Raw genomic sequence first — 16,992 nt, 5'->3', positions numbered from 1 at the left:
CTTTTCTACATGGGATCTGTAGGAGAAGGTAAATATGGTTCAGCCACCTGGTTAAGTTGTTCCTGGGAAGGAACAGTTAGTAACTTAGTATACCATCTAAAGAAAGCATTGTATGGCCTGAAACAATCAGCTCGTGCACGGTTTGATAAGTTCAGTACTGTTGTGCTTCAATATGGTTTTCAGCGTTCTACTTCAGATCATTCTGTGTTCACATATCGTTCCTCCTCAGGCATTATCATTCTGATAGTTTATGTTGATGACATATGATAGAACATAGAAATTATAGAAGCTGAAACCTTGCTCTATACCCGAGCATCCATTGATCATATATAGAAGTTCATTACAGAGTTTAAGATAAATACTAACTCTAGTCTAGCAACCAGTTTCTACCTCTAAATACATTCAAACTATAACCCTTGAAATCCCATCTAGCTATGACACTATTGAATTAGGACTTTACAATAGGACTCGGCTTTTGGATAGAAGTAGAAGACTACTTAGTAGAGTCCTTGTTGGACAGTTCCACAGATTGAGCTGCACAAGACTCCTGCTGGAACTTTTGAGTCTTGTGCGAGAGGTGTTCTACTACCCTCCCCCAAGATCAACGGGGGAGATCGCACGTTGAGCTTGAAACAAAGTTGTTAAACTTGGTTGAAACAAGTGGTTTAGTAAGGACATCTGCAAGCTGATCCGAGCTAGGAACAAATCGAACCACCAAGGACTTATCGGCAACACGATCTTGAACAAAGTGGAAGTCAATTTCCATATGCTTGGTACATGCATGGAACACCAAATTGACGGACATGTAGGTGGCGCCAATATAGTCACACCAAAGAGTTGGTGAAGAAGAGTTTCGAACTTCAAGTTCTTGAAGTAGTGCCCGGATCCATAGAAGTTCGGTTGTGGTGTTTGCAACAGCCTTATACTCGGCTTCTGTAGATGAACGAGAGACAGTGGGTTGTTTGCATGAGCTCCAAGACACCAAATTTGAACCGAGAAACACACAATAGGCACCGGTGGAGTGACGATTGTCTGGACATCCAACCCAATCAGCATCCGAGTAAGCTTGGAGATCATTGGAAGAGGTTCGATGAAGAAGGAGACCATGAGACATTGTATGCTGCAAGTATCTGAAGATTCTTTTAACTGCCTGCCAGTGTGGTTTAAGAGGTCGATGCATGAATTGGCACACCCGATTTACAGCAAAGCTCAGGTCGGGTCTTGTGAGAGATAGATATTGTAGGGAGTCCACTGTGCTGCAGTAGAGAGACGGATCATCCATTGGATCGCCTAATAATGCAAATAGAGTTGAAGAGGAAGCCATTGGAGAAGTGACAGGCTTTGCTTCATGCATGTTTGTCTTCTTCAAGAGGTCCATAATATAGCGCCGTTGAGAGAGAAGAAGACTAGAGTTTAGTTTGAGAACTTCAACACCAAGAAAATAATGTAAACCACCCAATCTTTAACAACAAAGTCAGCATTAAGAAGCTGGAACAGATCAGTGATGGCAACTGGATCCGAGGCTGTGATGATGATGTCATCAATGTAGATAAGCAAAAAAATGATGACTGACTTTGTTCAGTAAAGAAAAAGTGAAGAGTCGGCCTTGGACCCTATAAAACCAAGTTGTATTAGCTTGTTACTTAACCTGGAAAACCAGGCTCTAGGTGCTTGTTTAAGACCATATATAGCCTTGTGGAGTTTGCACACATGATGAGGAAAGTTAGGATTGACAAATCTCGGTGGCTGAACCATACGAACATCCTCGGATAAAAGACCATGAACAAAAGCATTCTAAATATCAATCTGTTTCATTGACCAGCCAACAGAATATGCAAGGGAAAGCACTGTTCAGATTGTAGTAGGCTTAACAACCGGACTATAAGTTTCTCCATAGTCCACACTGGCTTGTTGATGAAATCCTTTAGCTACCAGCCATGCTTTGTGTCTCTCAATGGATCCATTAGCTTTTCTTTTCAGTTTGAACCCTCATTTGCATCCCGCTGGATTTTGTGATGCTTGTGGAGTGACAAGTGACAATATCTGATTATGTAAAAGAGCATTAAACTCAAGTTGCATTGCATTTCTCCATTCTGGAATACTCACAGCATTTGAGAAACAGGTCAGTTCCTGGGTGGCTAATGCATGCTGTGTTAATAAACCCCAAGGAGCAAGGTATCGGACAGTACCATCTGCGAGCTGTCTTTGCTGAATGATGTTGTTCATAGACCTAGTACACATGGCGTGTATCCGGGCAGGAGGAGTTTCCTCATAGGGACCGGAACAATAGCCTTGTGGTGCTGCAGACTTGGAAGGAGAGGAATTGGACAAAGGAGAGGAATTGAGAGGTACAGGTGAATGTGGTGGTGCAGGAGGTTGTGTTGAAGATGGAGTGGGTGAAGGTAAAAGAATAGGAGGAAGAATAGTGGCTTGAACAGGGGTAGAAATAGGAGGAGGTACAGAAGCATGGGTAGCATAAGGAAATCAAGATTCATGGAATATGACATCCCAAGAGATGTACATTCGGCCAAATTCGATGTGAAGGCATTTATAGCCTTTGTGGTGTTGACTGTACCCAAGAAAAACATATTTTTTTGAGTGTTGGGAGAATTTTTGAGTGTCATAAGGCCAAAGATTTGGAAAACATGCACATCCAAATACTTTGAGAAACTTGTAATTAGGAACTTGGTGAAACAGTTTTTCAAAGGGTGACTAATTGTTGAGTAATGAAGTTGGCATTCTATTTATGAGATAACAGGAGGTAAGGCAAGCATCTTTCCAGAATTTTTGGGGGAGATGACTCTTAGCCAGTAGGGCTAGAGTTGTGTCAATTAAGTGTCTATGCTTGCATTCGGCACAACCTTGTTGTTGGTGTGCATGAGGACAAGAAAGACGATGTGTGATGCCGTGAGACTGAAAATAAGAGTGAAGATTGCAGTATTCACCTCCCCAGTCAGATTGCATACTGATTATTTTTATGTTTAAGAGCTGTTCAACCATAACTTGAAATTTAAGAAAGTTAGACATGACTTCTGATTTGGCTTGTATAGGAAAAACCCAAGTAAAACGACTAAAGGCATCAATGAATGACACATAAAACCGACTTATGTTGATTGATAATGTTGGAGAAAGCCCCCATACATCAGAGTAAATTAATTGTAAAGGACTACAAATTTGAGAACTAGAAGAACTAAATGGCTGCTGATGACCCTTGGCTTGTGCACATGCAGAGCAAGGGGAGGAAGCCTTATTTGAAGAAACTGGAAGGTGGAACTGAGAAAGAACATGCTGAACTGTGCGAAAAGCAGGATGACCTAAGCGCTTGTGCCATGAAGCTGCAAAAGTGCGTTCACCGACAAGGGCTGTTTTATTGACGAAGAACTAGATGACGGAAGAAGTGGATAGAGGCCATCTTTAATGCGCCCTTGATGGAGGATGGCCCTGGTTTGAATGTCCTTTATCAAAAAATAAGAGTGAAATTCAAAAAATACAGAGTTGTCAAGGGCAAATTTTTGAACAAAAAGAAGATTTTTAGAGATGGATGGAACATGGAGGAGTTGTTTTAGGATAAATTGACGACGAGAAAAGGTGAATAATGCAGAACCAACATGAGATATAGGCAAACCCATTACATCCCCTACTCAGATCTGATCCTGGTCGTGATAGTCCTCATGAGATAAGTAGAAGTGTTGCAACTCGTTAGTGACATGGTGTGTAGCCCCTGTGTCCAGGTACCAAACGTCCTCTGCTGGTAGTGTAGGTGTTGAGTAGTAGGCCTGTGGATAAGCAGGAGGTTGTTGGTCTTGAATAGGATCATGTTGGTGGTAGCAACGAAAGGCAGTATGCCCTAGTTTCCCACAAATCTAGCAAGTAGGACGGGAACTAGTAGCAGCATCATGGGAGATATATGAGCCACGACCACGATTGTTTGGGAAGTATCCACGACCACGGTTGAAGGGGCGTCCTCCACGGCCACAGTAATCTCTGCCTCTAGGTGTGAAAGAGCGATTTGTAAAATTTGCAGCAGCTGGAGGAAGATCAAGTGCAAATGTCTGGTGTTCCAGGCACATCTCATGAGCCAGTAGATGGCCATAGGGTTCATCTATGGATAAGGGATCAACCCTAGTTGTGACAGAGGTCACAAACGGGTCATATTCGGACCCAAGACCCTTGAGGAGGAAAGAGACACTCTCAAAGTCATTGAGAGGTTGTCCGGCAGCAACGAGAGTGTCACTGAGAGTCTTGATAGTTTGGAAGTATTTTGTAATGGAGTTGCTACCTTTCTTCACTGTGGCAAGTTGAAAGTAGATCTGCATAACCCTAGCACAGGCTTGAGATGCAAACATGGAGAGCAGAGATGACCAGAGAGCGGCGGAAGAGATGCTACCAACTGCATGGACCACATAGGGTTCGGTCAGTGTGGAGATAAGGATGCTAAGTATCATCTGATCGTGTTGATTCCACGCAAGAAATTATGGGTTGACAATTGTGGCAGGAGCTCCAGCATCAGTAGATGGATTCATAATTGTTTGAGGAGGAGGCTGAAATGATCCGTCGAGAAAACCATAGGCGTCCTGGCCTTTGATGTAGGCGAGGATCTAAGTTCTCCACGCCATGAAGTTTCCTTTGGAGAGTTTGATATGGAGATTCTGATTCATGTTGGGTATGGTAAAGACAACCCACTGCGGTTGGGGAGGTGGGAGCTGAGGTTGAGTGGCTATGGAAGCCACCGAACTGACAGAAGCACTAGATTCAGAATCAGAATGGGCCATAGATCAAGACGTGTGTCTTTGAGATGGCTCTGATACCATGATAGAACATAGAAATTATAGAAGTTGAAACCTTGCTCTATACCCGAGCATCCATTGATCATATATAGAAGTTCATTACAGAGTTTAAGATAAATACTAACTCTAGTCTAGCAACCAGCTTCTACCTCTAAATACATTCAAACTATAACACTTGAAATCTCATCTAGCTATGACACTATTGAATTAGGACATTACAACAGAACTCGGCTTTTGGATAGAAGTAGAAGACTTCTTAGTAGAGTCCCGGTTGGACAGTTCCACAGATTGAGCCGCACAAGACTCCTGCTGGAACTTTGAGTCTTCTGCAAGAGGTGTTCTAATAACATAATTATTAATGGCAATGACTCAACAGGTATTGCTAACTTCAAGAACAACCTAGGAGAGTAGTTTCAAAACAAGGACTTGGGTTTTCTTTGCTACTTTCTTGGAATTGAGATTGCAAGATCCAAAAAATGTATTAGTTTGTGTCAGTGGAAGTATGTGTTGGATTTACTCACTGAAACTAGTACCCTTGGGGCTCGCCCAGTTGATACTCCAATGGACTCCTCAGTTAAGTTAGATGTTGAAAGTGGAAATGTTTTTAGGACACTGAGCATTATCAAAGGTTGGTTGGTAAGTTGATTTAACTTACCATCACCCGTCCTAACATCACTTATGTTGTTGGTGTTATTAGTCAATTCATGCATACTCCTCGTCAGCCTTATGGGAGGTTGTTTGTTGTATTCTTCAATACCTGAAAGGAGCATCGGGAGGGGGGTTGTTGTATAGGCCATCATCTATCCTGACTGTTACTAGGTTTTCTTATGCTGATTGGGCAGACAACTGTATTGATAGACGGTCTACATCTAGTGGTCATCGTACTTTTGTTGGTGGTAATTTGGTTACTTGGCACAATAAGAAACAGAATGTAGTGGCTCATTCCAGTGCGGAAGCTGAATACCGTGCCATGGCCCATACTACATGTGAGATGTTATGGGTTTGCTCCCTACTTTGTGAAATGGGTGTTGATGTGTTTTTTCCTATGCAGATGAATTGTGATAATCAGCCTGCTATTTTTATTGCTAGTAATCCAGTGTTTCATGAGCGTACTAAACATGTTGAGGTTGATTTCCATTTTATTCGGAATCTCAAACCCTGACCCTAGAATTGTGAAAGTCTAAATGGTGGGTGGTGTTCAAAAGAGGTGTTGGGTACTTTTGGGGTGGGTATGTGGAAACATATTAGGAAAGGGTGGGATATGTTTAGTAACTTTGTTCGTTTAGAGGTTAGGGATGGGTCTCATGTAAGTTTCTGACATAATTAGTGGTGTATGGAGAGATCTTTGAAGCAATGTTTTCCAAATTTGTTTAGTATTGTGAGGAATAAATATGCGATGGTGGCAGAAAACTTGGTTGCTCAAAATGGAGTTATTCAACAAAATGTTAGCAGCTTTAGGTAAAATTTTAACGCATGACAATTTGCGAAAGCGAAATGTCGTGGTGATAGAATGGTGTTGTATGTATAAAAAGAATGGGGAGTCAATAGAACATTTGTTACTTCATTGCGAAGTTGCCCAAGATCCATGGAGTTACATTCTTACTTTAGTTGGGGTATAGTGGGTTATGCCATAAATGGTACTGGAGTTGTTGACTAGTTGGGGTGCGTCGTTTGAGTATGGTCCAGCAAATGAAGTTTGGCAGTTAGTTTCTTTGTGATTAATGTGGTGTATTTGGAGGAAGCGGAATGCAAGACACTTTGAAGATATAGAGACGTCGATGGTGGAACTAAGGAAGTGTTTGCTCAACACGTTGTATATTTGGTTAGCATCTCAGCATAGCTTGAATGTGTTTACTTATGCAGATTTTTTAAATTTATTTTCTGCTCGTTCCTATTAGGGGCACTCTTGTATACTTCCTGTGTATTAGGGTTGCACCCACCTGCGCTTTATTAATGAATTGACATTACTTATCAAAAAAAAAAGATATGAAACTTCTATCCTATTAACTTGTGTTCCAATTCTATCAATGGAGCAAAAGTGTCATGTGTCTTGCTTAAATAAAGTTCCCTTGTCTTGTTGATAATATCTATTTCACCTCAATTAGACTAAATTGTAAGATCAAAATATATCTCATCCAGATCCAAGCAGTTATGCTATGCATGGCAGCATTTTATACCTTTGACTAAATTTGTTCTTGTTCATTAGTTCCAAAATTGAATTCTCTAGAGGAACAGGCAACGATGGGATCCAGTTCCCAGTTACAATAATAAAAAAAAATGTAGCGTTGCTTCTTGATAAGAATGTGTAGAAATCCAGTATATACAAGGCACTAGCTACTCTGACCTAGGAGCGGCGCGTGAGAGCGCGTTACGTTGGGGGCTGCTTTGGTTCGTCTTTCAGATTTCCGGTTGCTGTGCGGGATTATTTCTTGAGCGTTAGGTGCCCGTGGGTCGCGATAGTAGTTCACGAAGGGGCGTCTACAGGTGGGTTGGCTCCTGTCCGTCGAATATGTGATCGTCCTCTGGGTCAGCCGCTTGGGTTCCGGCTGTTTGCTGAGATGGAGATTAGTTTTACCGTGGAGTCGAAGACATTTGTCTTCTCGGTTCTGGATGGGGCGTCGAAGATGAGGGTGGGGGAGAAGAGAAAAAGTTTCTCCGGCGTAATTTTCATCAGTCCTTCGTGCTCTGAGTGGTTGGCTTCGACGTTGGAGTCACTTGTGGGTGTTCCGGAAGATCAAGCTTTCATCAAATCTTTCAGGGAAGGTTCGAGAGTTCTGATCGCTCGGAGAGGGTGTAACCAAGCCAGCCGTTTCTTAGAAGCAGCTTCTTTCGGGATGGGTGGTCGGAAAGGGTTTATCCTGATTCCTGAGGGACGTAGAGGGTGGGGATGGATCAAATTCTCCGAAGAGCTGAGGAAGTCCGCTGCTCTTTTCTCTGCTTCTGTGGGCGGGGAGAATTGGACCTTGCATGAACTGGCGGAGAATAAGGGGAAGGGAGTTGAGGTTTGGCCGGGTTTGGTTCCCTTTTCGAAGGGGCCCTCCTTTGTGGAGGTGTTGAAGGCAGGCTCGGTCGGTGTCGTGAAGAAGGGGCCTATCATGGGGGGTAATTCTTCCGGGAGTAAGGTCGCGCCAGTGGTTCACTGTGAGCCTGATCTTCTTCCGGCGGCGAGGGTGCTAGATGCAGATCTGAGGACGGCGGTGGACTGTTCTACTTTGGAGCCGTTCGATCCTTTGGGTAAGGACCAGCATCGCCGTCCACTGGGTAAGTCTTATCGTCCACGTGCGAGTTTGAAATTTGAAATCTCTAAGTTGCGCACATGGAGTAAGCGGGTCATAGGGTCCAACATGGCTGTGGGCCGGGCTGTTAACAAGCTTCTGGGTCGTCTTGCAAGGAATGGACTGTGTCGGAATGGTTTGCGCTTGGGATGCCTCATGCCGAAACCTAGTTCTTCACGGTCGTCGTTGCCGGAGACGACTTCGATGGATTCTTCTGGGCTTTGCGATGGCGTTTCGTCGGAGATGGTGGTTCCCAGTGGGGACCTTTTGAGCGGAGACTGTTCTGAGCCGGCCACTGCGTTCGTCTTTCCTCTGCCGAGTGCGGATTTGCCGTCGCCGGCGACCGCTGTTCCTCCGGCGTCGTCTGGGTCTTTGAGTGGTGAAAAATCCTCTGGTTTTCCTTCCCTCTCAGGAGCCAATGAGCTGGGGAAGAAGCTTCGATCTCCCTCTTCCCCCTTCTTGCTAAGCTGTCCTTTTAAGTATTACTACAGGAGGGCTAGGGAGATCAGGGCAGGGCAGAAAGTGGTATGGAATGATGGGTTGTTAGATGATTCTTTGGTAGCCTCAAAGCATTCCGCAGATCCTATTCCTTTTAAGGAAACGGGTGGAGAGTCTCGTGCGAAAAAGAAGAACCAGACCACAGCTAATCAGGGGCTTTTTAAGAAGGGTTTCCTCAATTTACCCCCGATTGCTTCTGTCCCTCATGTTTTGCCGTGTGAGGTGAAGGACGTTGGGGCGGTTGGTCTCTCCTCTCCTTTGAGTGGATGCATCGTTCCATGTTCCATTGAAGGAAATGGTATTTCTCAATCTCAGAGGTGGCCCATCGATTCTGATCATAACGGGGAGATTGTAGTTTGGGAGGAGGAGGAAGAAGATTATTGGGATGGCTTGCCTTTGGATTGGGCACTGGAAGGGGCTTTTGGGGAGGAGGCCTTGGCAATTAGGGATTCCATGGAAGAAGAGTTTCAGCAGGAGAAAATGATTGCGCGCCAAAAGACTAAAGGAAAAAGGGAACTTCTTAATTTGCAGAGTTCCATCAACTATGGTGACGCGAACTATCCCTCTAGGCGTAGGATAGCCGGTCGGAGGATTTGTCAGGGTTCGAACATGGGTTCGGAGTTGGCTTCGGTCCCGGATCCCGTTCTTGTCACCGATTCTTCTCATTTTCCTCTCCCGGTTTCTTCTTTGGCTTCCTCAGAGGCTGGTCGGAAGCATTCTGTTTTTGAGGACTTAGGGAGTGGGTCGGAGAATTCTGCCGTGGGTCCACAAGTTTCCATTGAGATGGGCTCGTCGGAAGGGAGGAAGCCAAAGCCGGTGGTGGGTCAAGGAAAACAACTCCAGCCTTTATCTCCTATGGAGTTGTCTATGGCATGCTCTTTGTTTTTCGGGGAAAAAGATGAAAAATCTATGGCTGTACTCTCTGCCCTTGACGAGGAACATACGCGATGGGATATGATTGAAGATTGTGAGCTTTAGGGGCTTAGGGGTTTAGGGGATTAGGGTTGGGTGGTTTCGTGGACTGTTTTTAATGGGGGCTGTTTCTATTTTGGGTTTTGGGGCTCTCGAGGGTTTTGGGTGGTGTTGGGTTATGGGGTTTTTGAGGGTCTTCTTGGGTTCTGCTTTATGGGCTAGCTGGGCTCTTCCTTTGTATACTCCCTGTGTACTAAGGGGCGCCTTACGCTTTTTTAATGAAATTTCTACTTACTTATCAAAAAAAAATAATAATAATAATAATAAATAATGCACATAAACATTATTAGATCTATGTAAACGAATAAATCATAAGAGAACAAATAAATCAGAATTAGCTGGCCATACTCTCCGAGGTTAGCACTCAAAGTTCCAGAATCCAGAAATCTTTGTTCCTCTCTTTGGATGTCATCCACTCTATGCCGTCTCTTGTATCGTAGGTAAAATTCCCACAGGTGTTCAATATCACGATTACGATCTATTTGGGCCCCATCCCTTTTAGCAAGTTTTTGCTGCAGCAAATAGTCAAGTCCTCATAATTTAAATTGACAATTTGGTAAAAGTCCAGCAGAAAATGCAATGTGCAAAAGCAATTTTTTCTGTGGAGCATCTAAAATTGTCTGCAGTAATGAAATCCTAATTTAACAAGACTCAGAGTCTAAATAATACCTTTATTACAGACATCAAACCAGTCTTGAACTGAAGAACACCTCGACCATCACTATTTGGGTCCAGGTTTTGTGCCATGGAATATGCCTGCTCACACACTAAATTTGAAAAAAAAAATTGTAACTTGTGTGAAATATGTCGTCAGGTATATATACATAGAAGTATCACAAAGATTAAATTGTATAACCAGCAAAGACATGAAAGCACATCATCTCTGCAAATAGAATTCACCTACACAAAATATAGAAGCCACAGAAGGTAATATCCAGAGATATGTCAGACATGCTAAAACAAAGGAGAGAATAAGTACACTAGCAAACAAGAACAATACTATTCCACCATGCCACTTTACCCCATACAAAGACTTTGATCTATCATTGAAAGGAAGTCAAAATTGAAAAAGAAATCATGTAAAGCTATTATTGAATAAAGTATATCCAAGAATTGGGCCTAATATGATTCTTCAATGCTTAAACCTAAGCTCAAAAAGCTGATTACAAATGCAGATTTGAATTCAAAATAAGTAAAGGATAGAAGTTGGGTGTCTGAGACATCTCTAACATGTTTTATTTTTTTATAAGTAACTTAATCTCATTAGAAAAGCGTGGAGGGGCGCAACCCTAATACACAAGAGACTTCTCTAAAATGCTATACGCACAAAGGTAGGCAATACCTCATACATATATAGAGAACACAGCCATTAGTATTGTACACTACATACAGAGCCATAAAATCTAGTACAAATTGGATTCAGACTGTGAGCAAAATAAATCTACGTCCCAACATTTGGGTTTCGTCTCTACAATTGATTTTTTTTTTTTTCCATTCAATATTAAATTCAAACTGCTGGCTACATAATATAAGAAACCTGGTAACCTGATTGAATTCAGATCAAGTTTGAGTTCTATAAGCAACATTGGTATCTTCTCACTATGTTCACGCTAGGTCTCCCCATGCCCTGCAACGCTCTCAACTTGTAACAAATTACTCTCCAAACTAGTCAGTATTAATGAGACGTGGACAAATCAACTGAAACAGAATTCTTTCTTGTATCCTATTGTTGTAATTCTAAATTCAAAAACTAATTAAATTTCACAAAACTACTTTTTCCTCTGCTGCATATCTATCTCAAAAATGCTCGTAAGTCATATCAGGCTTATCAGCCATGCATATCCTCTACCATGCCAAGCATTCTTTACCATGAAAGCCATACACCTGCATTACAAACTCTCTCTTTCTCCACTGCCAGTTTATTAAAGCAAATAACAATCATAATTAAACAAATAAATAAATACCATTTATTTACTTCAAATTTTCATTAAGCCTACAAATTATTTTATCATAATCCCTCCCTTATAACTATAAGACATCTACTTAATCATTTTTGTTTTAAACAAAAAACAGCTTAATCTGGATCTCTTAGCTCAATTAACTAACCGCGGCTCCACAAACCATCGAGAACAACAACAACAACAACAAAAATGAAAACAGAAAATCAAAAGCGAAACTCAACAGAATTTAAAGAATTATAAGTATAAATAAATAAATAAGAGACATACTAATCCTGGCGACATTGGGGTCCTCGGATTGGATCTCATCGGCGGCCTGTAAGATCGCATCGATGTTGGTCGACTTCACGAGCGAGGGAGGGACCGCCCCGGCGATTCCACTGGGGATTCTCTGGTGGCCTTGGCCGGCATTCCTCAGCTGCTCCCCCTGCAGCGTCGCGTGCACCAGTCTCTCCCAGTTCTGTCGAGCCCTAGCCATGACCGGTACGATGCCGTGTCGCGGCAATCGGAGCTAGATGCGAGTTCTGGCAGCCTGACTCAGTCCAACTTGAATTCGGTGTGATTGTATTCGGATCGGGTCGAATAGCGATTCTTAGAACGGAGAGAAGGGTTTGGATATGAGAGGTTTAAACGGGGAAAGCTTGCGAGGAGAAGAAACGCGGAGATCGCGGGAAATGGAGACGAATTGTGAAAGGCGGCTGAAATTACGATTCTGTCCGTCTGAGGAATGCGCGTGCAGCGTGCTTGACTGCTTTTGTGTCGTAGCGTTTGCTCCGTCTTAGTTTGAAAAGCGGCCGTTGATGTGGTCAAATGCTCGAATTTTGGTTCATAGAGGGCTCTGATTGGCTGTGTCAATTGTTCACTGCGACTTTTGGCGTTCACAAATTGCAATGAAATATATTATTTGCACACAAATTGCACTAGATGCCATCCTTTCCATGCACCTGTGTATGGCTTTGTCTTTCTTAATCGATAAGGAATAAAAATCGCCCCTTTATAGGAAAGTGTGGTGGTGTTTATTAACTCTTTTTAAAAAGGGATTTTCTTTTTCTTTTTTTTCTTTTCTTTTGTGTGTGTGTGTAACGTGACATCAAAGTAAAAATATGTTTTGAGTTATTTTTTTAAAAAAATAAAAAAAAAAAATATTGTTTTGTGGTAAAAGCTATTTATTAATGTTTTAACTATTTTGAGTAGAAAGAAAATATTAGCCAATTGTCTAAGCGGTGTGGTGCAAGCATGCTCCTTTCATGTTCAATTATCAGGGTTTCTCCGCTATTTTTCCAACGTGATAGGTTACATTGTATTATCGTTTCAGTCATACCATTCTAACTCTATGTGTTGATGCGATTTTTAGATTGATGACATGGCAGTCTCTGATTCGTCCATTTGCCTGTAACCTGCAACAAAGCGAAGGTCCATAAGGGGTTGGCCGGTGGAGCCTCCTCCGACGCCCAAGTCTTTGGGAGAATGAAAGAGAGAGAGTGATGCTCATATATTAGATCTCCATACCTCTTAGACGATGGGTAAATATATAGGCTCCACTTTACTGTTGATGCATAGTGAAGTCTTATTATTGTATAGTGTGAACAGTAACTAGTAAGGTGTGTAGATATTAAGCATGATACCCTATATTAATTCCTGACTTGATTTGATAAGTGCCAAGATTCTAATAAATGCTAAAGATCAGGGTCATTCCTGACCAGCCATATAATTCCGAGACCTGGGTAATTCCCGACCAAACATTCATTTCTGACCAAGCGTATAATCCGACACGTGTACTACCCGAGTGGGGAATAATAATTCCCCAACACTATGCTCTACGTAACTCACTCCACCTCCTAGGGCTTTTGAGATGGTTGGGTATCACTTCAAAGCTAATTATAAAAGTAATTGCAACCGCTTAATAACTTATTGTGACCGAACCATTCTAACGGCTCATGAGAGTGGTCGTGACTATTAATGGCTCATGGGAAGTGGTCACAACCACTTCGAGAGTTCGATGGGGTAACTGACCACCCTCCACCCTTAAGAAGTGTTGAAAATAATTTTGAATAGTATATAAAATACTTCTTGAAATAAAATAATACCAATCTAAAAATTAACAATAAAATAAATAAAATACAAGAGAAGAGAAGAAAATAGAATATGAAAATAGTAAGGAAATATCTCACAATGCTATAGAATCACGCAAAAGCGTTGTCTTTAAAGGTTGATCTGTGCTTCTGAAATATATAACTCAGTGCAATCAGATCCCTTGACACGCAACCTCTTAGGATTAGACTATAACATCTATCTTCATTAAGAACACACTTTTAAGAACGAAAATTAAATAGAATAACCCTTTGATTAAAGTGAACGGGAGACTTCAGAATTTTTTTTTTTTTTTTTTATAAAAGTTATTAATATAATATATATATATATATATGCTTTGAAACAAGTGTTTGATAACACATGTTTGATATGAAAACAAAATAAGTGATTTTCATATATTTTTTCCTTCACACCTTCTGTGCACCTTTATGGACTTATTTTATATACACATAAATAATAGGTGACATTATTTCTATATCTGAAGAGAATCCAAAAGCCTTTAAAGTGGTTATGACCAACGGTCATCAATGAATAATGACCAAACGGTCAAAAGAAAATTCAATGATAACATCACCAATTAAGGTTAAAGCATTTTAATGGTTGGTAAAAGGAATTAACGACCCAACGATTAAAAATCGTGAACTTAATTTTTTTTCATTAAACTAAAGATCACGTTTTAAATCTCAAATGGTAAAAAGCATTTAAAACAATAGTAAACAAACGGTTACGTATTAAAGAATGTTTGTAACCGAAATTTTTCATAAAAAACTCTTCGATCAAGTCCATGTCAAACAATAAAAACTCTTAAAGCAATTCAAAATTGTTTGTAACATTACAACAAGGAGGCAGTCAGCCACCCATAAGAGTGGTCGTGAGTAGTTAACTACTTTCTCAAATGGTAAAATTGATGGATGACTAGGCTACCCTTAAGTTACTTTTTACTTCTTCTTTTTTTAAGGTTTCTGTGGCATCCTAAGCCATATGAAATGTCATATCTATTTAGTGACTAACATAATAAGTGTTACGTATATTATTTTCACTATCATGTCAAAGTCATACCTCACTACATGCTAAGCACCGCATTTTCACCTGTAATGTTATCATGCCACATATGCCCGCAAATAAAACAACACACCCAAAAAAAAAAAAAAAAAAAAAAAAGAGTTGAGAAAAATGTAGGCCTCAACCTCCGCGGCTACCCTATGCTGAGGTGTAGCTATTCCCTCCATTCTCGATCACTAAGGCGACAACACCCTAGCTGAAGGGTCGTTGCATGAGCCACACCCCTCACAATGGAAGGTGGAGCCACCCTCTTCCCTCTAGCAAGGGATACTTGAAGAGGTGGAGGGTGCAGCCACCCATCCACCATTTTTTTTATTTTTTCTTTTTTTTAGTGTTTTTTTTTTTAAGACATACGAGGCATGACACGATACAATTTGATTGATCTTATATAGGGAAGATGTCAGCTGACATTCTACTAGGGAAAATTTGATAGAATGACCCCTTTTATTTTATTTTTAAGAAATTAAACTTTCATTGATCAGCAAAAAAAACTTTTGCTCAGCAAGAATAACGTCATGGAGGAATAGAGTACATTTCCCCATCCACTCCACATCTAACAGCTGGAAAGTTGCTAACTTAGCCATACAATAATAAGTGGTGTCACTACAAAAATGTATGCACTTTGACACGTGCATTTTGACACGTGTACAGTGCTGTACACGTGTCAAACATTTAGACACGTGCACTTTGACACGCGTAAGACGCGTGTCAAATGTGCACGACATTAAGTGTACAAGTTGACACGTGTATTGAGATACACGTGTCAAACCGTTTGACACGAGTATTTTAAATACTCGTGTCAAAACACTTTGACACGTGTATCTCAATACACGTGTCAACTTGTTTTGACACGTGTATTTAGATACACGTGTCAAATTGGTTATATTTTTTTTAAAAAAATCCAAATCGAATTTTTCATTTAAATAAAATTTTAATTTAATTATTTAATTGTATTTTTAAATTAAATTAAAAATACGATTAATTAATTAAATTAAAAATTTAATTAAATAAAAAACCCAATTTGGATTTTTTTTCTTCAATTTAGTTTTGGTATTGGTTATTTAAAATTATTTGGTATAATAATTTTAATAGTTATTTCAAATTTTATTATTTCCGACCACAAATAACAAAATATTGATTTTACAGAAAAACTACACAAAATAATATTACACAAATCATAAGTTAATAACGTATTCGTTAACTAAGCAAATATTTACACATAAAAATTAATTACACAAAATATCTACAAATCTGAAGGGAGTCCCTGCGAATGAGGAGGTACCGTCCCAGGCGTGTTATCGCCAACCGGCGATTGCTGAGCAAGGAATGGTGTAGCGGGCGAAGGTGTAGCGACAATGGAATGCTGGGTCAGCCGTCGTCCAACAGGCGACAACGTACCAACCGTTGTCGAATTACCTGCAAATCATATAGACAATTAAAGTATATAATATTACTTGCAAAATTAAAGGGGTAATTAAAATAAATTGAAATTAATTTTTTCCTACACACAGTATAAATCATACCTGCAGATGCACTACTAACAGACAACGTACTACCTACGTGTGCAGGTGAAGGCGTACCAAGACATGGTGCTGATGCTCCCATGGAGGACATGAAGACCTCAACCTGTCGCAGGCGCTGCTCCAACAGGTCATTCCTCGCTCGCTCAGCCTGTAGCTCCGCTTGCATCTCTTCCATCTTCCGAGTGTTTTCGGCCCAATCCCGAGACGTGCCCTGAGATGGTCCCCCTTGTGACCGAGGCCTATATGAGAAACATGTCCCCCGAACAGGTGTGACGTTCGGCCCAACCTGCCGAACCCTCCCTGCATACTCAGGCCTCCCAACCGCCTGTTCGTAAGCGTCGTTCGGTGCCCAACGCACCGTGTCTGCGGAGACGCTTTGCGTGGCGGCTGGATCACTGGATAAACTCTGCGTCATCCTCTCCTGTACGTCGTCAACATGAACAAGTCATATATTGAATAATGACAAATCACACATAATTTTAAAAATAATAGTAAATTAAATCAGTAGCATACGCATAGGACCCGTGTACGTTCGTTCACGTGAGTGCCGTCCTTTCTTGTGTGGGTCTTCACGAACGACGCGGCGCGAGTGGGGGGCGTGCCAGATGTACATGTCTGTCGTCATGCAGTTGACATATATAAGAAACAGATAGCGATAAAAATAGTATAAATAAAAATAAAAACAATTATCAACAAATATATATAACATAAACATATATATTTTCATACCTCCTCGTGATTAAATCTGGCATAACTTTTAGATCCCGTACAATGAGGAAGGTCATTCTGCTCGCGCAGCCTCTTCATCCGTTCAGAGGTTGCCTAC

At 41.1% G+C, this 16,992-nt stretch overlaps 1 protein-coding gene across 1 annotated transcript in view; it reads right to left on the bottom strand.

Annotated features, from left to right (window-relative positions):
- The window catches only part of LOC133875337 (callose synthase 10), a 90,641-nt gene extending 78,424 nt beyond the window's left edge, over positions 1-12,217 (bottom strand). Inside the window, exons 1-3 of the mRNA XM_062313441.1 lie at positions 11,761-12,217; positions 10,202-10,299; positions 9,881-10,044 (exon numbers count right to left, since the gene is read on the bottom strand). Of these exons, the coding sequence (XP_062169425.1) occupies positions 9,881-10,044; positions 10,202-10,299; positions 11,761-11,968 (470 nt within the window). The 5' untranslated portion in view covers positions 11,969-12,217. The remainder of the gene's footprint in view (positions 1-9,880; positions 10,045-10,201; positions 10,300-11,760) is intronic.
- Between the last annotated feature and the right edge of the window lie 4,775 nt (positions 12,218-16,992).

This window comes from Alnus glutinosa, chromosome 8 (genome assembly GCF_958979055.1).
Source record: "Alnus glutinosa chromosome 8, dhAlnGlut1.1, whole genome shotgun sequence".
Classification (NCBI taxonomy): domain Eukaryota; kingdom Viridiplantae; phylum Streptophyta; class Magnoliopsida; order Fagales; family Betulaceae; genus Alnus; species Alnus glutinosa.
The sequence above is the reverse complement of the archived record's forward strand: the minus strand, read 5'-3'. Positions and strand labels throughout refer to the sequence as shown.